General features: G+C 43.1%; 1 protein-coding gene across 2 annotated transcripts; it reads right to left on the reverse strand.

The window, feature by feature from the left end:
- Positions 1-24,538, reverse strand: cdk16 (cyclin dependent kinase 16). 2 transcript variants are annotated; one of them, XM_059332655.1, is made up of 17 exons: positions 24,426-24,538; positions 21,248-21,443; positions 18,951-19,082; positions 16,186-16,301; positions 15,719-15,847; positions 14,885-14,941; positions 14,673-14,787; positions 14,231-14,325; positions 13,450-13,512; positions 12,145-12,268; positions 11,157-11,277; positions 10,237-10,334; positions 9,568-9,673; positions 9,223-9,265; positions 7,316-7,406; positions 7,161-7,235; positions 1-1,967 (listed from the first exon to the last, which is right to left on the reverse strand). In XM_059332655.1, the coding sequence occupies exons 2-17, from the start codon at positions 21,369-21,371 to the stop codon at positions 1,930-1,932; spliced, it is 1,527 nt and encodes a 508-aa protein (XP_059188638.1). In that variant the 5' UTR covers positions 21,372-21,443; positions 24,426-24,538; the 3' UTR covers positions 1-1,929. The 2 variants fall into 2 exon arrangements, with proteins under 2 accessions (XP_059188638.1, XP_059188639.1); XM_059332656.1 differs by lacking the exons at positions 18,951-19,082; positions 21,248-21,443; positions 24,426-24,538 and adding an exon at positions 17,397-17,430.
- Between the last annotated feature and the right edge of the window lie 142 nt (positions 24,539-24,680).

Below are 24,680 nucleotides of genomic sequence, written 5' to 3' on the forward strand. Positions count from 1 at the left end.
GTTCTGTTAGTCCACAGGATTCAACATGATCCACATTTCAATCCAAAACTGTGATCAGTGGATCAGTTCATGTTCTGGATGAATGTGTGACGTCTGATCTGAAACAGCAGCTGACACATTCAAAAACAATAATTAATAACTGTAAACTATTCACCACATCAACAGTCTGCAGTTACATCATCTGTGACTCCGCCCCCTGTGACATCACTTCCTTCAACACATTTCTTTCACAGAAACTTCAGTTCTTCTGATTTCTATCTCAAACAGAATTCATTTTAAATTCACACATTAACATACATTTTTTAAGTATATTAAACACAAAATTATGGACTGCAAATATTTTCATGCTCTGACAGTTTTTTAACTCAAACTTTTTAACTCTTTGTGAATAATTATGCTTTCTGAATGCTTCTCGAAACTGGAATCAATGAGTTCAGTTTGACATTAATCCACTAATAATAAATAAAACATGTTTTCATGTTGCTGTATATTTCTGATCTCTCACATATAAACGTATACATGTGTAATTTTTACATTAAATATTCATACTCTGATCAATCATTATTGTCTTCTGATCAATAGTTCTCTATTGCTAAGATTTCTTCACAGCTAAAAAATACAAATTCACACCAGTAATATCAGTTTGTTCAAAAAACAAAAGCTCCACCCCCAGCCGCAGATAAGCCCCACCCACTGAAACCTGGAGCCAGTGAGTGACAGCTGATGGCTTGTTATTTAAATTGAATCAGCCAATCGGAGCTTTCGCCGTCCCCTGACATGTCGTGGTTCAGGGGGGAGGGGCTGTGATGTCACTGAGGCGCTGATGACATCACTGCGTCCTCTCCTGGTTTCCAACAGTCTCAGTTATAAAACAACTTGTTGAATTCTTATAAACATCTCAGCTGTTTCCTGCCCTCTCACTGTATAACTGTATTTCTTACAGTATAAGTACACATATTAGCAGTATTATAGTACAGTCTGAGTGTACGACGGTATTAGTACACATATTAGCAGTATTATAGTACACAGTCTGAGTGTACGACACACACATGCAGAACAGCAGAAAACCGTTTCACAATTTCAGAAGAAATATAATTTTCTTTTCTGCAAATTTCTGTTTGAACAAACATCAAATAGTTTCAGTCTGTTTGAGAATAAATAATAATAATAATAATAATAATAATAATAAATAACACTGAAATGTAACTGTAGTACTGTTCTGTTATTGTAGTATTGTAGTATAAATGTAGCACTGTGTAGTACTGTTAAAAAGAGTACTCTGTTACTTCAGTCTCAGTTTATCTAGAGATTATAAAACTTCTGTCTGAACTGTTGAATGTAAATACAGTTTTGATTCAGAGGTGTTCACACAGGTGATACTTGTGTTCAGGTGTTTCCATGACAACAAAGCTTTTATAGCGTGTGTAAAGTGGAAGACGAATTCTGTTCAGAAAGCTTTAAGTTTTCTGTTGCCGTTAGTAACAACATGCTGCTAACTGATTGGTCAGGTGGCTGCTGTGATTCAATATTGCATCTGTCCACCATTTTTTTGTTTTCCTGTTCTTCTTTTACTTTCTGTTCCTGTTTTACTCCTTCGAAAAAAATTCCCCTTTTTTTTATCTTCCCATCTTCCCCACATGATGATTTCAGAAGAGCAGACTCCACCTCAGTGATGATGTCAGAAGAGTAGACTCCACCTCAATGATGATGTCAGAAGAGTAGACTCCGCCTACATTATGATGTCAGAAGAGAAGACCACCTCTACGATTTCAGGAAAGGAGACTCCGCCTCCGTAATAATGTCAGAAGATCAGACTCCGCCTCCATGGTGATGTCAGGAGAGTAGACTCCGCCTCCGTAATAATGTCAGAAGATCAGACTCCGCCTCCATGGTGATGTCAGAGGAGCAGACTCCGCCTCCATGGTGATGTCAGAAAAGTAGACTGCGCCTCTTGGCCGGACTGTTTGCTGGACAGAAAACAGATTTAAGTTTTTATTTTGAATAAAAAAGAACTTCGCTTTTACCTTCAAACTCTACTGGTTATGTTAGAAACAACAAATCTGAGAATCAGATCGAGTTGTTATCAGATGGTCAAAATAAACTATGAAGATCATAAACAGACCTGTTATCTTCCTGACTGAGCTGCAGACGAACATTAAACTCATAAACAGACATTGAAGTTTAACAGTTATAACTCAGAATAATGCCTATAATAATAATAATGTAAAATTAAATACATTATTTTCCAGGGAAGCCGAGTCAAAGAGAAATCCAGGTGAGCCAAAGGAGAGTCCAGGCTTGTCAAAGGGGAGTCCAGGCAAGTCCAGGTGAGTTAAAGGGGAGTCCAGGTGAGTCAAAGGGGGTCCAGGTGAGTCAAAGGGGGTCCAGGTGAGTCAAAGGGGAGTCCAGGCGAGTCAAAGGGGAGTCCAGGCGAGTCAAAGAGGAGTCCAGGCAAGTCCAGGCAGGGTCAAAGAGGAGTCCAGGCGAGTCAAAGAGGAGTCCAGGTGAGTCAAAGGGGAGTCCAGGCGAGTAAAAGGGGAGTCCAGGCGAGTCAAAGAGGAGTCCAGGCAAGTCCAGGTGAGTCAAAGGGGAGTCCAGGTGAGTCAAAGGGGAGTCCAGGCGAGTCAAAGAGGAGTCCAGGCGAGTCAAAGGGGAGTCCAGGCGAGTCAAAGGGGAGTCCAGGCGAGTCAAAGAGGAGTCCAGGTGAGTCAAAGGGGAGTCCAGGTGAGTCAAAGGGAGTCCAGGCGAGTCAAAGAGGAGTCCAGGTGAGTCAAAGGGAGTCCAGGCAAGTCAAAGGGGAGTCCAGGTGAGTCAAAGGGAGTCCAGGCGAGTCAAAGAGGAGTCCAGGTGAGTCAAAGGGAGTCCAGGCAAGTCAAAGGGGAGTCCAGGTGAATCAAAGGGGAGTCCAGGCGAGTCAAAGGGGAGTCCAGGAGAGTCCAGGTAAGTCAAAGGGGAGTCCAGGCGAGTCCAGGTAAGTCAAAGGGGAGTCCAGGTGAGTCAAAGAGGAGTCCAGGCAAGTCCAGGTGAGTTAAAGGGGAGTCCAGGTGAGTCAAAGGGGAGTCCAGGTGAGTCAAAGAGGAGTCCAGGCAAGTCCAGGTTAGTTAAAGGGGAGTCCAGGTGAGTCAAAGGGGAGTCCAGGTGAGTCAAAGTGGAGTCCAGGCGAGTCAAAGAGGAGTCCAGGCGAGTCAAAGGGGAGTCCAGGCGAGTCAAAGGGGAGTCCAGGTGAGTTAAAGGGGAGTCCAGGTGAGTCAAAGAGGAGTCCAGGTGAGTCAAAGGGGAGTCCAGACGAGACAAAAAGGGGAGTCCAGGCGAGTCAAAGGGGAGTCCAGGCGAGTCAAAGGGGAGTCCAGGCAAGTCCAGGCGAGTCAAAGGGGAGTCCAGGCGAGTCAAAGGGGAGTCCAGGTGAGTCAGAGAGGAGTCCAGGCGAGTCAAAGGGGAGTCCAGGCGAGTCAAAGGGGAGTCCAGGAGAGTCCAGGTAAGTCAAAGGGGAGTCCAGGCGAGTCCAGGTAAGTCAAAGGGGAGTCCAGGTGAGTCAAAGAGGAGTCCAGGCAAGTCCAGGTGAGTTAAAGGGGAGTCCAAGTGAGTCAAAGGGGAGTCCAGGTGAGTCAAAGAGGAGTCCAGGCAAGTCCAGGTTAGTTAAAGGGGAGTCCAGGTGAGTCAAAGGGGAGTCCAGGTGAGTCAAAGTGGAGTCCAGGCGAGTCAAAGAGGAGTCCAGGCGAGTCAAAGGGGAGTCCAGGCGAGTCAAAGGGGAGTCCAGGTGAGTTAAAGGGGAGTCCAGGTGAGTCAAAGAGGAGTCCAGGTGAGTCAAAGGGGAGTCCAGACGAGACAAAAAGGGGAGTCCAGGCGAGTCAAAGGGGAGTCCAGGCGAGTCAAAGGGGAGTCCAGGCAAGTCCAGGCGAGTCAAAGGGGAGTCCAGGCGAGTCAAAGGGGAGTCCAGGTGAGTCAGAGAGGAGTCCAGGCGAGTCAAAGGGGAGTCCAGGCGAGTCAAAGGGGAGTCCAGGAGAGTCCAGGTAAGTCAAAGGGGAGTCCAGGCAAGTCCAGGCGAGTCAAAGGGGAGTCCAGGCGAGTCAAAGGGGAGTCCAGGTGAGTCAGAGAGGAGTCCAGGCGAGTCAAAGGGGAGTCCAGGCGAGTCAAAGGGGAGTCCAGGAGAGTCCAGGTAAGTCAAAGGGGAGTCCAGGCGAGTCCAGGTAAGTCAAAGGGGAGTCCAGGTGAGTCAAAGAGGAGTCCAGGCAAGTCCAGGTGAGTTAAAGGGGAGTCCAAGTGAGTCAAAGGGGAGTCCAGGTGAGTCAAAGAGGAGTCCAGGCAAGTCCAGGTTAGTTAAAGGGGAGTCCAGGTGAGTCAAAGGGGAGTCCAGGTGAGTCAAAGTGGAGTCCAGGCGAGTCAAAGAGGAGTCCAGGCGAGTCAAAGGGGAGTCCAGGCGAGTCAAAGGGGAGTCCAGGTGAGTTAAAGGGGAGTCCAGGTGAGTCAAAGAGGAGTCCAGGTGAGTCAAAGGGGAGTCCAGACGAGACAAAAAGGGGAGTCCAGGCGAGTCAAAGGGGAGTCCAGGCGAGTCAAAGGGGAGTCCAGGCAAGTCCAGGCGAGTCAAAGGGGAGTCCAGGCGAGTCAAAGGGGAGTCCAGGTGAGTCAAAGAGGAGTCCAGGCGAGTCAAAGGGGAGTCCAGGCGAGTCAAAGGGGAGTCCAGGCAAGTCCAGGTGAGTCAAAGGGGAGTCCAGGCGAGTCAAAGGGGAGTCCAGGTGAGTCAAAGAGGAGTCCAGGCGAGTCAAAGGGGAGTCCAGGCAAGTCCAGGTGAGTCAAAGGGGAGTCCAGGCGAGTCAAAAGGGAGTCCAGGCAAGTCCAGGTGAGTCAAAGGGGAGTCCAGGCGAGTCAAAGAGGAGTCCAGGCAAGTCCAGGTGAGTCAAAGGGGAGTCCAGGCGAGTCAAAGAGGAGTCCAGGCGAGTCAAAGGGGAGTCCAGGTGAGTCCAGGCGAGTCAAAGAGGACTCCAGGCGAGTCAAAGGGGAGTCCAGGTGAGTCCAGGCGAGTCAAAGAGGAGTCAAGGCGAGTCAAAGGGGAGTCCAGGTGAGTCAAAGGGAGTCCAGGCAAGTCAAAGGGGAGTCCAGGTGAGTCAAAGGGGAGTCCAGGCGAGTCAAAGGGGAGTCCAGGAGAGTCCAGGTAAGTCAAAGGGGAGTCCAGGCGAGTCCAGGTAAGTCAAAGGGGAGTCCAGGCGAGTCAAAGAGGAGTCCAGGCAAGTCCAGGTGAGTTAAAGGGGAGTCCAGGTGAGTCAAAGGGGAGTCCAGGTGAGTCAAAGAGGAGTCCAGGCAAGTCCAGGTTAGTTAAAGGGGAGTCCAGGTGAGTCAAAGGGGAGTCCAGGTGAGTCAAAGTGGAGTCCAGGCGAGTCAAAGAGGAGTCCAGGCGAGTCAAAGGGGAGTCCAGGCGAGTCAAAGGGGAGTCCAGGCGAGTCAAAGGGGAGTCCAGGCGAGTTAAAGGGGAGTCCAGGTGAGTCAAAGAGGAGTCCAGGTGAGTCAAAGGGGAGTCCAGACGAGACAAAAAGGGGAGTCCAGGCGAGTCAAAGGGGAGTCCAGGCAAGCCCAGGTGAGTCAAAGGGGAGTCCAGGCGAGTCAAAGGGGAGTCCAGGTGAGTCAAAGAGGAGTCCAGGCGAGTCAAAGGGGAGTCCAGGCGAGTCAAAGGGGAGTCCAGGCAAGTCCAGGTGAGTCAAAGGGGAGTCCAGGCGAGTCAAAGGGGAGTCCAGGCAAGTCCAGGTGAGTCAAAGGGGAGTCCAGGCGAGTCAAAGGGAGTCCAGGTGAGTCAAAGAGGAGTCCAGGCGAGTCAAAGGGGAGTCCAGGCAAGTCCAGGTGAGTCAAAGGGGAGTCCAGGCGAGTCAAAGGGGAGTCCAGGCAAGTCCAGGTGAGTCAAAGGGAAGTCCAGGCGAGTCAAAGAGGAGTCCAGGCGAGTCAAAGGGGAGTCCAGGTGAGTCCAGGCGAGTCAAAGAGGAGTCCAGGCGAGTCAAAGGGGAGTCCAGGTGAGTCCAGGCGAGTCAAAGAGGAGTCCAGGCGAGTCAAAGGGGAGTCCAGGCAAGTCCAGGTGAGTCAAAGGGGAGTCCAGGTGAGTCCAGGCGAGTCAAAGGGGAGTCCAGGCGAGTCAAAGGGGAGTCCAGGCAAGTCCAGGTGAGTCAAAGGGGAGTCCAGGCGAGTCAAAGGGGAGTCCAGGCAAGTCCAGGTGAGTCAAAGGGGAGTCCAGGTGAGTCAAAGGGAGTCCAGGTGAGTCAAAGAGGAGTCCAGGCGAGTCAAAGGGGAGTCCAGGCGAGTCAAAGAGGAGTCCAGGCAAGTCCAGGTGAGTCAAAGGGGAGTCCAGGCAAGTCCAGGTGAGTCAAAGGGGAGTCCAGGCGAGTCAAAGGGGAGTCCAGGCAAGTCCAGGTGAGTCAAAGGGAAGTCCAGGCGAGTCAAAGAGGAGTCCAGGCGAGTCAAAGGGGAGTCCAGGTGAGTCAAGGCGAGTCAAAGAGGAGTCCAGGCGAGTCAAAGAGGAGTCCAGGTGAGTCCAGGCGAGTCAAAGAGGAGTCCAGGCGAGTCAAAGGGGAGTCCAGGCGAGTCAAAGAGGAGTCAAGGCGAGTCAAAGGGGAGTCCAGGTGAGTCAAATGGAGTCCAGGCAAGTCAAAGGGGAGTCCAGGTGAGTCAAAGGGGAGTCCAGGAGAGTCCAGGTAAGTCAAAGGGGAGTCCAGGCGAGTCCAGGTAAGTCAAAGGGGAGTCCAGGCGAGTCAAAGAGGAGTCCAAGCAAGTCCAGGTGAGTTAAAGGGGAGTCCAGGTGAGTCAAAGGGGAGTCCAGGTGAGTCAAAGTGGAGTCCAGGCGAGTCAAAGAGGAGTCCAGGCGAGTCAAAGGGGAGTCCAGGCGAGTCAAAGGGGAGTCCAGGCGAGTCAAAGGGGAGTCCAGGCGAGTCCAGGTGAGTCAAAGACGAGTCCAGGTGAGTCAAAGGGGAGTCCAGGCGAGTCAAAGGGGAGTCCAGGCGAGTCAAAGGGGAGTCCAGGCGAGTCCAGGTGAGTCAAAGAGGAGTCCAGGTGAGTCAAAAAGGAGTCCAGGCGAGTCAAAGAGGAGTCCAGGTGAGTCAAATTTGGGCGAGGCTAGTTGTGATGGTTAGGTTTCAAGATTCATACAAATATCAAAAGATATTTTGTGTGTGTGTGTGTGTTACCTGGGTCAGGTGTGGCTGTTGGTCTGATTGTTTCCTTCTCCAGGTGAATCTCTGGCAGACTGAAGATGGACGTTGCTGAAACAACATTCAGAGTGACTTTGTGATGTCACAATGACATTATATATTAAAAACAAGGGTCAAAGGCCATGACTTACTGTCAGGAAGTGATGTCACTCTGTTGCCAAAGTTACTGAAATAACGATGATTCATTGACTCGGCTGCTGAGATCCTCTTCTTCCCTTCAAACTAAAGTAAAAAAAAAAAAATCATATTTCATCATAAAACACATTATTATTAGTAATAATAGTAATAATAATAATTAATTATTTCAGATATAATTATGTAATTTTATGTCTGATATCGGATTTTTTTTAATTTAAATAATTATTATATTAATTTATTATTAACATTGTTATGTTATAGTTTTTCTATTAGTGGGGCGGATTAGCTCAATATTTTACAACAATCGTTCACTTTGTGATAAAAGCATGAAATTTGGTAGATGTGTTGGTGAATATGTTTCGAACAAATCTGGATATTGGGCCACCTCAAAAGCGCCCCCTAGTGGCTGTGGCAGGCATTTGTTATACAAATAAATCAATGATGAATAAAAACTGCCCTTTTAATAATACCAACTGGTGATGAATTGTATATTGTTGGAAAGCCTGATTAGTCACCTTTACAACGAGGTACAGCTTGTAAGGATCGTGCATTCATGGAATGAGCAACGGGGCTAAACGTGTGGGTAGCACCCCCCAAAAATGTGCATCCCCTGTGGGGCGGATTAGCTCAATAAATCACAAGAATTGTTTATTTTGTGATAGAAGCACACAATTTGGTGGATGTGTTGGTGGATATGTTTCAAACAAATCTGTATATTAGGCTATCGCAAATTCGCCCCCTAGTGGCCATAGCAGTCATTTTCTTCATTAAAATTACAAAAAATATTTAAATTATTTCTTAACATATTTAAAAAATTTAAACTAAATATACAAACGTAAATCAAAAAATGTAAATACACATATTAAATTAACAAAAATCCAGTTAGACACTCTTTCAGTTATTTTTCCTGCCCCACCACAATCGGGCTAGCCATCGAGCTAATTTACTTTTCCGCCAAGGCCAATGATGATTGTTTTTCTCTTTAGCCTTTATGATGTTCATAGCATATTTTATTCATAATTATAACAGGTGAAATAAAATATTTAGACATACCTTGATGGACAGTCCACTGCACTGCTTGGCCCAGGAAGCAAATGCTAGCTAGCTCATTTGCTAGCTAGCTCGATGGCTAGCCCGATTGTGGTGGGGCAGGAAAAATAACTGAAAGAGTGTCTAACTGGATTTTTGTTAATTTAATATGTGTATTTACATTTTTTAATTTACGTTTGTATATTTAGTTTAAATTTTTTAAATATGTTAAGAAATAATTTAAATATTTTTTGTAATTTTAATGAAGAAAATGACTGCTATGGCCACTAGGGGGCGAATTTGCGATAGCCTAATATACAGATTTGTTTGAAACATATCCACCAACACATCCACCAAATTGTGTGCTTCTATCACAAAATAAACAATTCTTGTGATTTATTGAGCTAATCCACCCCACAGGGGATGCACATTTTTGGGGGGTGCTACCCACACGTTTAGCCCCGTTGCTCATTCCATGAATGCACGATCCTTACAAGCTGTACCTCGTTGTAAAGGTGACTAATCAGGCTTTCCAACAATATACAATTCATCACCAGTTGGTATTATTAAAAGGGCAGTTTTTATTCATCATTGATTTATTTGTATAACAAATGCCTGCCACGGCCACTAGGGGGCGCTTTTGAGGTGGCCCAATATCCAGATTTGTTTGAAACATATTCACCAACACATCTACCAAATTTCATGCTTTTATCACAAAGTGAACGATTGTTCAGCTAATCCGCCCCACTATATTTAAATAGGTATGTTAATTTATTATTAACAGCATTATATTTTTTAATTGCTTATGGTTCAAATTCTGCACAGAAAACTGAAAAATACATAAAGAGACGTTTATACACTGTTTATTTACCTGCAGGAACTTTGACAACAAATCAACTCCATCACTGCTGAGCCTGCACACACACAAACATACAGAGACACACACACAGTCAAAAGTATGTCATTTGTTGTGTGTAGTATAGTTGTGTACCTGTGTGTACTTGTGTGTGTTAAGGTGGATGTGATGTTTGTAACAGTGGAGGAGCAGCTGAGGATTTAAATGACAGGAGCAGGTGTTAGTCCTTTTGGGTTCTCTCATGGTATGTAAGTCAAGACAAACTGTTAGTTCGGCTGAGAACAAACATGCTGGGGTCTTCTCTCCATGCTGCATGATTCTGTGTGTAGTTGTGTACCTATGTGTAGTACAGGTGTGTACCTGGGTGTGTGTTGGCTCAGTCTCTCAGGTCTGTATTGAGGGTAGTTGTATGCAATAAATTCGTCATTAGAACTGATCCCGGGCCAGGTTTGCTCTGTAGGAGTACCTGCAATACAAATACACACAATATACATTAAACATATAAATACACATTACTGTAAACCAGTAGTTCTCAACCTTTTTGAGTCGCGACCCCCAATTTAACATGCATGTTGTCAGCGACCCCCACTCACTGAACACAATCTCACACGGTCCAGATCACCCAAAAAAAAAAAAAAAAAATGACCACAAAAAGACACAAAATGACCAAAGAAAACAAAATGACCAAAAAAGACACAAAATGACCAAAAAAAGACACAAATTGACAACCAAATGATCAAAAAAGACACAAAATCACCAAAAAAGACACAAAATCACCAAAAGAAAACACAAAATCACAAAAAAACCCACAAAATTACCAAAAAGCGACACAAAATTACCAAAAAAGACAAATTGACCAAAAAGACTAAAACACATTAACACATGAACACTTTAACACAGTGGAGACAGAGCTGACTTCCAAAATGATTTGGCGACCCCCAGAAATCATCTCACAACCCCAATTGGGGTCGGGACCCCAAGGTTGAGAATAGCTGCTCTAAACTAGAAACAACAGGAGCTGGTTCTCACCGAGGAGTTTAAAGATGAAGTGAAGCTCCTCCTCCACCGTTGACCCTGGAAACAGAGGACGACCTGTCGCCATCTCATAGAAGATACAGCCTACACCCCTGAAGACAGACAGGCAGACAGACAGACAGACAGGTAGTTAGCTTTGATAAACAGATCCGTCAGTAAAATTAGATTCCCTTCATATTTTAGCAAAGACAAAAAATGTTTGGAGTTAATGCAACAAGCATTTTGAAGTACAGAGACTGTATCCCACATCGGACACATCTGCAATGTCGCACTTTCCAGTGTATTCAGTCATTTTGAATAAGATCGCCACCACCAGTGTAGTTATAATTGATTTAAACATATTTAACAATCTACGTGTGAATTTTAATTTATGTACATAGAGATTTACATGTCTAATTACAATATGAAAGTAACTCTAATGAGAGAAAGCAGTAAGAACGCTCGGGCGACACTCAGGCTATGATCTTAACAGTACATCTTTATTTTTACTGTACTGTATTTTATTGTGAAGGACAGAAGTACGTCCGGGTGTGTTGAAAACAATGGTTGATAACGGTGTTATTTATTTGGCTTACCCAGAAACATCCAATTTCCCCTGAAAAATTCAGGAGTCCCCATTGTTTTACAGCGAGGCTAATTCACCGGCATTTACGTCCTTTTACCGTTTCTGGTAAACCCGAGGCTAACGTACGCGGTAATAAATGATATACGGTTTGAAAGATATAGAGTTAGACTTTAGTTTCAAACAATTAACTGAAAGCATGACATGGTCATTTGTATTAGTAGTTAATGTGACATTTTGATAGAATCTTAGCCGAACGGTGTCCGATTTGGGATACAGTTAGTACACAGATATACTACAGTAGTACTACAGTAGTACTACAGTAGTACTACAGTAGTACTACAGTACTGACCACATGTCGATGTGAGTGGAATAGTCGGTGCTGCCCAGCAGGATGTCCGGTGGTCGGTACCACAGCGTCACCACCTCGTTAGAGTATGTCTTCGTCGGGATCGACTTTGCGCGAGCCAAACCTGAAACACACAAACACCTGAGTGACATCATCACTGACCACACCTGAGTGACATACAGACAGACAGACAGACAGAGTTAAAAAACTGCTGGCTAGAGGGGTCTGGGGCCATGCGGCCCTGGATAATTTTTTTTCATAAAAGTTCAAATCTGGTGGCCTCTCACACATTCTAATGCCACTATTCCATCATATACACAGGTCTTATCATTGCAATTTTAAAGAAATATTGTAAAGGAGAATAAAGGTTCTTGTATGTTTTATTTAAGGCATCTTATTTTGACAGTCTTCTTGTAAATTCTGTGGTGGATTTAACACACTGTGCTCTTATTTTGAAAGCTGCATGTGTTTAGCGACAGGAAGTCATAGTAGCTTTTTGTGATTAACACAACTTTAATTGTTAGCCAATGTTAGCTCGCGGCTAATGAACGGCATAATGCAACAGTGTGTTTGGACGTCTGACGTCCCGGACAGGTTGATAGTATTTAGTTCGGCTTGCGCACACACAGAGATGATGTGGGGACGGGACTGATACAGACAGGTAGACACGGCAGCTCGGTGTATTCAGTGTGTGTGTAAGTGTGTGAATGCGCGCACATGTCTCGGAGGAGGACAGAGAGGTGGGTCGGGGTTTTGACTGACTGATGAGTGAAGGACACGGTGGATCAGAGACACAACGGCAAATAACTTTATATTATGAATAGTTTAGATATACTTTCAGTAGCTTGAAATGTGACGTTAGCGATACCGGTATAACCGTGAACGATACGATATGGCACACTCCTAGGCAGAACAACGACTCACATCACAGTAAACAAATAGTTAAAGGCTTGTTAACAAATTTGCGTTGGAGTTTATGCCGTGAACTTACCAAAGTCTGCCAGTTTGAGCTCTCCTCGCTCGTTGATCAGCAGGTTTTGGGGTTTCAGGTCTCTGTGGAGAACTTTCCTGCGATGACAGTACGACAAACCTCGCAACAACTGGAAAAGGAAGAGCTGAGGGGACAAAACAGTACGTTAACTGGAGAGGAGCTGCTGGTAAACTAGAAAAGAGATGAGACAGAACGAGCAAAAGAATCCCAGGTAAACCGTTATAAACATTCACTCATTCATTAACCTTAACGGCTTAATCATACTCGGGTCGCAGGGGGCTGGTCCCGCTGTTATTTGATTCTATTATATCACCACAACTACTATCATTATAGTGTTAGTGCTATTGTTGTTGTCATTGTTCATCTCTGTCTCTCCCCCTTTCTATGAGCTGTATTTTACTGTTGATCTCTTCTGTATAGACGACATCTCGGTGCACTTCTGTCTTTCTCTCATGTGTCTATCAATAGTACTGACAGATACATGATTACCGTATTTCCTCAAATAGTAGCCGGGGCTGCTATTAATAAAAAATCAGTTTGGGGCCCGGCTAATAATAGGGGCAGGCTATTATTTGAAGGAGTCTTTTATTAAAAAAAGAAAATCAGAGCAGCTCTGACCGGCACTTTTTAGAGTGTTTTACACAGCGATTTGTAGCCAGTTACCCGGATGTCGGCCATATTGGAAGTACTTGGATGTAAACAGACAATGAACAGCACGCTGAATGTTCATTTTAAGCAGGATTTAAAATGTCTTAACTACTAAAAAGCCCAGAAGAATGTGCGTAAACGGCTCGACTTTACAGAGAATGACTAGGACAGAAGGAGAAACAACCATATTTACCTACAGTACTAACTTGTGTGGAGAAACGTCTAAATACAGGTGTCGTGTTGAAATCTGTTACCGTCAAATGATGTTTCCTGAATGGTGTTCTCCGTAGCATCACCTCCACGGTTGGAGTAAGGATTTAAGTTTAAGGTTAGGCCTTGTAGAGAGAACTGTTTGGGGTTAAGGTAAACTTGGGCTCATGTTAACAACTTAAAGGAGGACTGGTTGGGGTCAGGGGTCAGGTTGGTGCAGGTTAAGGTAAGGGGGACACATATCGACGGGGAACAGACTTTGACATAACACCGGTAAGACACCCGGGTGATAAAAGAGGCCGGCTTTTATTTACTAAAAATTGTTTTTACACCCGGTTACTAAATGAGGCCGGTCATTAATAGGGGCCCGGCTTTAAATTGAGGAAATACGGTAGAAATAAACAGCAGTATCAGAAGTACTGACAGATACATTAGAAGTTTTCTCACCTTGACGTTGTGAACGTTGATGACATTTCCACAGTCGTCCAGATATTGTTTCAGATCTTTGTCCTGAAACACATCAAGCATTAAAGGCTCATCATACAACAGATAGTTCCCACAGTAGGACTGTTCACTATGTGTACCACTCCGCTCTGTTCTAAAGTATTATTTACATGAATGGTTGTTTTATCTAACTCTGTCTGACCTTTTGACTTAAATTACAAAAGATCGTCATAAAGCAGCTTAAATACTTCAGTGCAAACCTCCACGTGTGGTCACGTGACTGCTGTCATGTGAGCCGCCGCCAAGTGCTGGACCCGTCTCATCCACCGACCCAGCTCAATCAAAACACCTGCACACTTAGCTTCAAGTAGTCAGCTAACACAAGTGTGCAAGAAAATGTTGCTAGGTAACAGTTGAGTCCTAGGCCAGTGTCCAAACTACTTGTGTGATTGCCATGCCCAATCATCAGAATTGCCTGGTTGTATAAATGGAGGGACTATGCAGTTCTCCTCCCTGGGTCGAGCCTAGTGCTGACCGCATACCTTGTTAAATAATACATTAAAAATTCAATTCAAAGTTCAAAATTACTTTATTTAAAATTCTGAAATGTATATCTTTTATCCAAAGCAATCCAAAAAAATTCACAACGAAATTAAAACTAAAACTAATGAAAAATAAAAAAATATTATAACCTTGCGAGGAATTCATTGTTCCAATGAGGGTCCTCACAAAGATAGAAGTACAAGAATGTGTGTGTGTGTGTGTGTGTGTGTGTGTGTCTTACCAGATATTCAAACACGAGTGTGAGGGACTTCTGTGTGTGGATGATGTCATGAAGTGTGACGATGTTGGCGTGTTTCAGATCCTTCAACAGAGACACTGAGAGAGAACACACACACATTAATATGCAGTGTTTATAAGGTCATAATAATGGGACCCAGTGTGCGTTAGTTACTACTTATGAAGCGCACACACACAGTTATAGTTTTTTCTTTTTTTTTAGTTTAATTATATTATGTGTAAAATAATCATATAATTTTTTTAGTAAATCAAAAAGGAAACATGACAAAGATGTTTTGTCTTTTTGAGGTCAGATAGAGAAAATGTCTTTAGTTTAAATGAATTCTCCTTTGAGCACATTGTGAGTCACTGATGGATCCGTTCTCTGATTGACTTAGTACTGTAGTAGTACTGTAGTAGTACTGTAGTAGTACTGCATGCAGTACCTTCTCTGATGGCAGTACACGGAGCTCCTTCTTCATGTTCCAGTCGAATTTCCTTCAGAGCCACGAGGTTATCAGTCAGTTTACTGTGACCTTTATACACTGTAGCGTAGGTCCCCTGCAGACAGACAGGTGAGACAGAGACAGGTGAGACAGACAGGTAGAGATGGTGCAATTCAAGTATTTTGATCTGTTCACATCAGGTGAGTTCTCACCTCTCCCAGTTTGTCCAGTTTGATGTACGTCTCAAGTTTCCCAAAACCAATTTCTGACTGCAGACAGAGACAGACAGACAGATATTGATGGTTAATATAAATATATTAGGACTACATAGTACTACTGTTAATAAATCCTTAATCATAACAATCAAACAAAATAGAAACAGTAGAATCAGGAAGAGTAGAAACGGGAAGAATAGAATCAGGAAGAGTAGAAACAGGAAGAGTAGGATCAGGAAGAGTAGAAACGGGAAGAGTAGAATCAGGAAGAGTAGAAACGGGAAGAGTAGAAACAGGAAGAGTAGAAACAGGAAGAGTAGAATCAGGAAGAGTAGAAACGGGAAGAGTAGAAACAGGAAGAGTAGAATCAGGAAGAGTAGAAACAGGAAGAGTAGAATCAGGAAGAGTAGAAACGGAAAGAGTAGAATCAGGAAGCGTAGAATCGGGAAGAGTAGAAACGGGAAGAGTAGAATCAGGAAGAGTAGAATCAGGAAGAGTAGAAACAGGAAGAGTAGAATCAGGAAGAGTAGAAACAGGAAGAGTAGAATCAGGAAGAGTAGAAACAGAAAGAGTAGAATCAGGAAGCGTAGAAACGGGAAGAGTAGAATCAGGAAGAGTAGAATCAGGAAGAGTAGAAACGGGAAGAGTAGAAACAGGAAGAGTAGAAACAGGAAGAGTAGAATCAGGAAGAGTAGAAACAGGAAGAGTAGAATCAGGAAGAGTAGAATCAGGAAGAGTAGAAACGGGAAGAGTAGAAACAGGAAGAGTAGAATCAGGAAGAGTAGAAACAGGAAGAGTAGAAACAGGAAGAGTAGAAACAGGTGGGTGTACCAAAGACACTCTGCGCAGCCGCCTGCTGATTGGCTGCTCGAACAGAGCTGGACCAATCAGATTAAACTTCTCCAGGTAACCATCTGGGAGACGAATGTCGGCCGGTAAGGAGAGACGTTTGTTAATGTCCTGAAACGACAGAGAGACCAAAAAAATGACTCTTTCATTCACAAACTGTTTGAATTTTAAACGTTATTCTGATAAAGTTCTGCAGCTGATCATCTGCTTATGTTCCAATGTGTTTCTCAACCAATCAGTGTTGTGAAGTGCCAGATAACACTGACCATTAATATTCTAGATTAAAAAAACAGGCTTGAAAATATTTCACTCTATGTGTAATGAATCTATATAATGTATGAGTTTCACTTTCTGAAATGATTGATATTCAAATTTCTTGAGATGTACGTGTACAGGTGAGTGTGTGTGTGTGTGTGTGTGTGTGTGTGTGTGTGTGTGTGTGTGTGTACCTCAGTGGAGACCTTTTTGGCTCTCAGTCTGACTCTAACTGGACTGTGAACGTCATCAGAAGAAGGAGGATCAGATTCTCCATCTGAGCTCATCTTCACGTCCTCAGGGACGATCTCTGAAATGACATGAAAAGCATATAAACAGTATATGACATCCATATTACAGTACTACAATAATACAATACTTCAGGGTACAGTACTACAGTACACACCGAGTGACATGATTTATGACGCCACACTGTAAATTATGGGTTAAACCTTCAATATTGATCCACAGCTCCTGTTACTGTACAGTGTTTGTACATGTATCTGCAGTATTTGTACATGTGTTTGCAGTATTTGTACATATTGCAGTATTTGTACATGTATTTGTACGTGTTTGCAGTATTTGTACATGTATTTGCAGTATTTGTACATGCATTTGTAGTATTTTGTACCTGTATTTGCAGTATTTGTACATGTGTTTGCAGTATTTGTACATGTGTTTGCAGTGTTTGTACATGTATTTGCACGTGTTTGCAGTGTTTGTACTTGGGTTTGCAGTATTTTGTACATGTGTTTGCAGTATGTGTAGCCAGTCGAGCCGTGTGGTTTATGTAGTACAGTATAAGTACATGTATTTGCAGTATAAGTACATGTATTTGCAGTATTTGTACGTCTGTTTGCAGTATGTGTACCCAGTCGAGCCGTGTGGTTCAAGTAGTGCAGTATAAGTACATGTATTTGCAGTATTTGTACATGTGTTTGCAGTATGTGTACCCAGTCGAGCCGTGTGGTTCAAGTAGTGCAGCATAAGTACATGTATTTGCAGTATTTATACGTATATTTGCAGTATGTGTACCCAGTCGAGCCGTGTGGTTCAAGTAGTGCAGTATAAGTACATGTATTTGCAGTATTTGTACATGTGTTTGCAGTATGTGTACCCAGTCGAACCGTGTGGTTCAAGTAGTGCAGTATAAGTACATGTATTTGCAGTATTTGTACATGTGTTTGCAGTATGTGTACCCAGTCGAGCCGTTTGGTTCAAGTAGTGCAGTATAAGTACATGTATTTGCAGTATATGTACATGTATTTGCAGTATTTGTATGTGTATTTGCAGTATTAGTAAGTGTATTTGCAGTATGTGTACCCGGACGAGCCGTGTGGTTCAAGTAGTGCAGTATAAGTACATGTACTTGCAGTATTAGTAAGTGTATTTGCAGTATGTGTACCCAGTCGAGCCGTGTGGTTCAGGTAGTGCAGTATAAGTACAGTTATTTGCAGTATTTGTACATGTGTTTGCAGTATGTGTACCCAGTCGAGTCGTGTGGTTCAAGTAGTGCAGTATAAGTACATGTATTTGCAGTATTTGTATATGTGTTTGCAGTATGTGTACCCAGTCGAGCCGTGTGGTTCAAGTAGTGCAGTATAAGTACATGTATTTGCAGTATTTGTACATGTGTTTGCAGTATTTGTACATGTGTTTGCAGTGTTTGTACATGTATTTGCACGTGTTTGCAGTGTTTGTACTTGGGTTTGCAGTATTTTGTACATGTGTTTGCAGTATGTGTAGCCAGTCGAGCCGTGTGGTTTATGTAGTACAGTATAAGTACATGTATTTGCAGTATAAGTACATGTATTTGCAGTATTTGTACGTCTGTTTGCAGTATGTGTACCCAGTCGAGCCGTGTGGTTCAAGTAGTGCAGTATAAGTACATGTATTTGCAGTATTTGTACATGTGTTTGCAGTATGTGTACCCAGTCGAGCCGTGTGGTTCAAGTAGTGCAGCATAAGTACATGTATTTGCAGTATTTATACGTATATTTGCAGTATGTGTACCCAGTCGAGCCGTGTGGTTCAAGTAGTGCAGTATAAGTACATGTATTTGCAGTATTTGTACATGTGTTTGCAGTATGTGTACCCAGTCGAACCGTGTGGTTCAAGTAGTGCAGTATAAGTACATGTATTTGCAGTATTTGTACATGTGTTTGCAGTATGTGTACCCAGTCGAGCCGTTTGGTTCAAGTAGTGCAGTATAAGTACATGTATTTGCAGTATATGTACATGTATTTGCAGTATTTGTATGTGTATTTGCAGTATTAGTAAGTGTATTTGCAGTATGTGTACCCGGACGAGCCGTGTGGTTCAAGTAGTGCAGTATAAGTACATGTACTTGCAGTATTAGTAAGTGTATTTGCAGTATGTGTACCCAGTCGAGCCGTGTGGTTCAGGTAGTGCAGTATAAGTACAGTTATTTGCAGTATTTGTACATGTGTTTGCAGTATGTGTACCTAGTCGAGTCGTGTGGTTCAAGTAGTGCAGTATAAGTACATGTATTTGCAGTATTTGTATATGTGTTTGCAGTATGTGTACCCAGTCGAGCCGTGTGGTTCAAGTAGTGCAGTATAAGTACATGTATTTGCAGTATTTGTACATGTGTTTGCAGTATGTGTACCCAGTCGAGCCGTGTGGTTCAAGTAGTGCAGTATAAGTACATGTATTTGCAGTATTTGTACATGTATTTGCAGTATGTGTACCCAGTCGAGCCGTGTGGTTCAAGTAGTGCAGTATAAGTACATGTATTTGCAGTATTTGTACGTGTATTTGCAGTATGTGTACCCAGTCGAGCCGTGTGGTTCAAGTAGTGCAGTATAAGTACATGTATTTGCAGTATTTGTACGTGTATTTGCAGTATTAGTAAGTGTATTTGCAGTATATGTACATGTATTTGAAGTATTTGTATGTGTATTTGCAGTACTAGTAAGTGTATTTGCAGTATGTGTACCCAGTCGAGCCGTGTGGTTCAGGTAGGAGCTCAGGCTGCGTCCGAGGCCTCGAGGTTTCCTCAGTGAGCTGCTGTACGACTGAAGGAGAGACTGAACCTTCAAACCTCCAGAAGAACGAAGAGACACCACCTCTGATGGAGTGGTGATGGAGGGATCATGGAGGGAGGATGAAGAGACAAAGGCGGAAGATGGAGGGGTGATGGAGGGAGGATGCAGGGGTGGAGAGGTGATGGAGGGATGATAGAGGGGTGAGGAAGGGAGGATGGAGAGGTGATAGATGGAGGATGCAGGGGTGGAGGGGTGATGGAGGATGTTGATTGGTTGATTTAGTGGGGAAAAAAAGAAGAAAAAGGAAAAGCAGATTGATTAAGTGATTGATTGAAAAGTCCAACAAACAACCAATCAAAATCAGAAATCCAACCAACCAATCAGATCAGAGGGAGGAGTCTGGTGGTAACGTTTATCAGATCTGATTCATCATCATCACACCTGCTGACTCACCTGGGAATGTAACCCAACCAGATCACCTTATCAGACCAGTTACTATGGCAACAAAGTCACCATTGTAATCCAGCAGAGAAGAGACAATGAGAGAGGAGGTATATAGAGACTAGGGCTGCACAATTAATCAAATTTTAATCACAATCATGATTTTGGCTTCGGTCAAATTCACGTGACCGAGTAATATTGAAAATGTATCATTCCATTCATAGAACGGAAAGCAAAAGCAGATCTAGAGCTCTGTAAACTACTGTCTGATCACGCACCTAAGTGAGCCAATCAGAGCCGTTCCCTGAACAGCCCAGCTTAGTTTCTTGGATGCAGACAGGCGGATGACAGAGTAACATGGGGGAAAGAATCAGATAGCAGTCAGTTATTAGGCTACAAACTATAATAACAAGAAAACAAAATAAATGTCTAACTGCCAATCCCCACTGGACGCGTTTTCAGTCACGTTTAGTGAGGCATTTTCTGCATAGACAGCTGTTCAAATCCCACAAATATTCCACTATATGCGTGTTTTGAACTTTTTTACTGCATGTTTATTGATCAATCAAAGCTCCCGGTCTGTCTGTGAGCTTCACTCTCCTGCTGTCTGTCAAATCAACAATGTATATATTGATTGATTTTAATTCTCCACCCAATGTTGCGAGCTTGGGGACTCTGCGTGTAGTGAAACAGGAACACAGGCAAGGGGCAGCAATGAATGTTGATTTGGTTAATAAGTTCAAAACACACATACAGCGGGATATTTGTGTGATTTTAACAGCTGTATATGCAAAAAACACTTCAAAAGGAGACCCAACGTGTAAAAACACAAGGGTGTCTCTGAGACGCTTCTCATGCTTCCAGTGGTGATTGACACACTGATTACAATGGAATCCTATTTGATGCAAGTGACGCTTGCAATTTGTATTTATTCTTTAAGATGTACTGATATTTGGTGAATAAGACTTATTTTATTTTGATGCACATATTTGTACATTTGCAGGAGTATACAGGTGCATCTCGATACATTAGAATATGATGGAAAAGTCCATTTCCAGTAGTTGAAGTCATACAGCCCCAACCAAGTATTGAGTCACATAGATGGACATACTTTTCAGAGGCCAACCTTTACATATTTAACATAAATTTTAAAATGGGTCTTTTGTAATATTAAAATTTTTTTTAAACACTGAATTTTAGATTTCCATTAAATGTAAGCCCTAATCATTATAATTAGAAGAAATTAAATCAATCAAGACATGAAATGTTTCACTCTGTGTGTAACAGATCTATATAATGTGTTATATCCACTTTTTGAATTGAATTACTCATATAAATAAACTTTTCTGCGATATTCTAATTTATTGAGATGCACCTGTAGCACACTATGGAAGTGAAAACAGTTATAATTATATAACGTTTTAAATTAAAAGTTAAGTTAAAAAGTTTGTTTTTGTTAAATAAACAAATAATCGTGATATCAATATTGATCAAAATAACCGTGCAGCCCAAACAGAGACCAACAGCCAATCCGAGAGGAGGGACAGGGGGCAGGTACAGGAGGCAGGTGTGGGGACGATGTAGCCTGTTAGCTTCATGGCTAAGCTAAGTCAGGCTGTTTTCCTGCAGTCTGGTATATTATAACGCTGTAGTCCGTGATGCAGCTAACAGCTCACTGCTAGCATCTAGCAACTTGCCAACAGGCAAGTGCTAACAGGGAGGTTTATGATCTGAGTCATTCATATTCACCTGCCTGCTGATAACACCTCTGTGTGTGTGTGTGTGTGTGTGTGTGTGTGTGTGTTACCTGAGTCACTGTGTGATGTCACTTCCTGGTTGATAGTGTCACTCAGCGTCCTGTCCCCTCCCCCGGCCCCTCCCCTCCCCAGAGTGAGTGACAGCTGGCGTTTGATCTTCCTCATCCTCTCCATGAGGGGGGGTCGGGGGGGCCGGGGGGGGGCGTGCCTCTGAAGGGGGTGGGGAAGCCAGCCTGGAGACCACACCTGTGGGTGGGGGGGTTACACGATCAGTGTTACTTCCTGTACCGCTCGTCAGTCAGCGGCTGTATCCCAAAGTCAAGGATCCTTCCTTGGTAGGATCCTTCCTTCAGAGTCGGGTCCTCCAGAGACGAGGCCAGAGTTCTTCCTTTCACTGATGCCTTCAGTGTGCAGCTGTGCGTCATTGCGTAATTGGACGTCCTGGTTAAATTCAGCGCCGCAATTTCAAAACCAGTTCACCACATGGATGTGTCTTTGGCATCAGCACTCTGACACATATTAGTGGAAATGGAAGAAGATGCTTTAAGGTTGAATCTCAACGATTTAGCAAAAAAAAGCCACAAAGTGGATTAAACCTGAATGTTTCACTGATCCTGGCTGAATTTGGCCGCTACTTAGTTCCATAAAAGCAGCAACGCATAACTCACCATGAAGATGTGATACGTTTCTCTTTTTTTATTTTACAGTACAGTACAATAACAGTAATTTTTAGATAACAATAACGGGTAATAGCGGACTGTCTGTCCCTGTTAACACAATAAACAAATGTACAGTTAAAACCAGAAGTTTACATACATGATATAAAAAGACACATATGCTTTTTTTTCTCACTGTCTGACATGAAATCAGACAATCACTTTTACTGTTTTAGGTCCGTTAGGATTACCAAAATTATTTCTATTTGCTAAATACCAGAACAATGAGAGATGGATTTTTTTAGACAATTTTTTATTACTTTCTTCAAAGTCAGAAGTTTACATACACTAACATTATTATGCCTTGAAACCATTTGGGAAAGCCTGTCATGTCTTTGGAAGCTTCTGATTGGTTTAATGACAACATTTGAGTTAATTGGAGACACACCTGTGGATGTATTTTAAGGCACACCTGAAACACACTGCTTCTTTGTGTAACACCATGGGAAAGTCAAAAGAAATCAACCAAGATATCAGGAAGAGAATTGTGGACTTGCACAAGTCTGGTTCATCCTTGGGTGCAATTTCCAGATTCCTGAAGGTGCCACATTCATCTGTTCAAATAATCATACCCAAGTATAAACACCATGGGAATGTCCAGCCATCATAGCGCTCAGGAAGGAGACGGGTTCTGTGTCCAAGAGATGAACGTGCTTTGGTCCAAAATGTGCATATCAACCCAAGAACAAAAGCAAAAGACCTTTTGAAGATGCTGGCTGAAGCTGGTAAGAGTGTGTCATTATCCACAGCGAAACGAGTACTGTACCAACATGGGCTGAAAGGCCACTCTGCCAGGAAAAAGCCATTACTCCAAAAGAAACATAAAACAGCCAGATTACAGTTTGTAAATGCACACAGGGACAAAGACCTTATTTTTCGGAGACATGTCCTGTGGTCTGACAAAACTGTTATCTGGCTGTTTTATGTTATGTAAACTTCTGGTTTCAACTGTATAACTTTCTGAATTGCATAGCTATGTATACTTTACACATAGTACATCATCTGACACGTATATGAATTAACAATTAATAACTAGTAACTGAGACAGCATTAATCAACTTTACTGGCAATGTATCAAGATGACGTTTATTATCTTTTAGCTACATATTCTGGCATTTGTTTATACATATGTTTTGCTTGACTTTGAACACAAGTTTTGTAAGTTATGTGATAACAAATATTCAGTGTAAACTGAAAATACTTATATGTATTGAAATGCATATTGCGCCGCTGGCATTGCTGTTTCTTCGCTCGCCGCTTTTAAATCTCCCGGTAGACCGGTGTGCGCAAGGCATTATGGGTACGCGGGGCGCACGGAGGATACACACATGCATCCTTGGAATTTGGGCAAAATAAGGACTCTGTCCTCTGGAGGATCCTGGACATTGGGAGAGTCCTTCCGTGGATTTCAATGACATAGTATCCTTCAGATTCAGCCGTTTGAGGAACCTTCCTTGACATTGGGATACAGCCAGGCAGTGTAGAAGAAGAAGGCTCTGGGTCACATGACATCATATTCATGTTCAGTGTAATAGGAAATAAATGGATGGTTTCCGTCCAGCTGGTCATCGCGTGTGCTCGACCTGACAGAACCAAGCAGTTCTGTGATTGGGCGCCACCTGTTGAGCCTTTCTGCAGCTGCACTTCAGATTTTCATATACAAGTGTGATAAACAGATGTTATAAACAGGTGCAATAAATGTGTGATTAACAGGTGGACTAAAGAGGTGCAATGAATTTCACAACAGGCTGTAAATGTGAAATATATGTGATATGAAACTGTAAATATTCAAATGAAATGTGAGAATCAGGAGGTTCAGTTACTGTGTCCTCAGCAACAAACACACAGGTCCTGTTATTGGCTGAAGCTGCAGCTTCGCAGGTCAAAGTTCACCACAGTTGACCTGATGCAGAAATGTATATTTAATTTTCAAACGTTCATTAATGTTAAATTCACACCTGTCACTGCGACTTAGGGAAATAATTCAACGAATAGTTTCGGGAAATAAGCTGGTGTGTGTGTGTGTGTGTGTGTGTGTGTGTGTGTGTGAATAATAATAAAAACACATTAAAGAATTATTTTAAATAAATGTACAATAAAAAATGATATGGAAAAATTAATCAACAAATTCAAAATAAAAGTAAACAGTAAAAAGGAAATAAAATGCGAAAGGATTTGAGGTAATTAAATAAACAAATTAAAACATAAATATCAGTTTATGTAACGTCGCAGCAATAATCAATGGTTACATTTATTTTTAATATTATTTCTGGTGCATTTAATGACAAGTTAATTGATGTAATAATGTCAGTAGAGCAGCGAGCAGCTGCTGTTTGTTTCTGTTGTGGTTCCGTCTATGTGCTGCCTCAGCAGGACGGGACCCGTCTATGTGCTGCAGTAAACGTCTTCAGTGTTATAAATAGCAGCGGAGGCGGAGCAGTTTTCTCTCCGTCAGTCAGTCATAAAACGGTTTCCCGGGAGCTGACGAAGCTCCGCGGGGTTTATTACTCACCGGGAGGGTCTGTCCCGGTCTGTCCCGGGTTGTGTTTGGCTCGATTCAGTCTGACAGAGTCTCGGCTCTCTCTGGCTCCCAGTAATCTGCAGCCATGTTGCTGCTGCGCTGCTCCGGTGCGTCCGCACCGGGAGTGACGTCACAGCACGGCGCTGCTCGGCGCGGCCACGCCCCCTCCAGCCGGTACTCTGTTTCAAATCATTTATTTACACAAATACACTAGAGATAACAAACAACAATAAATACACACCTCAG

This window comes from Centropristis striata, chromosome 5 (genome assembly GCF_030273125.1).
Source record: "Centropristis striata isolate RG_2023a ecotype Rhode Island chromosome 5, C.striata_1.0, whole genome shotgun sequence".
Taxonomy (NCBI): Eukaryota; Metazoa; Chordata; class Actinopteri; order Perciformes; family Serranidae; genus Centropristis; species Centropristis striata.

Excerpts from the sequence above, each read along its gene's own strand:
- cdk16 (XM_059332655.1), bottom strand. The coding sequence starts at position 21,371 with ATGGAGAGGATGAGGAAGATCAAACGCCAGCTGTCACTCACTCTGGGG. Across the intron at positions 14,942-15,718 it reads GGCTGCGCAGAGTGTCTTTG|TCAGAAATTGGTTTTGGGAA; the intron begins GTACACCCACCT and ends CTCTGTCTGCAG. Across the intron at positions 10,335-11,156 it reads TCCACTCACATCGACATGTG|GGGTGTAGGCTGTATCTTCT; the intron begins GTCAGTACTGTA and ends GTCTGTCTTCAG.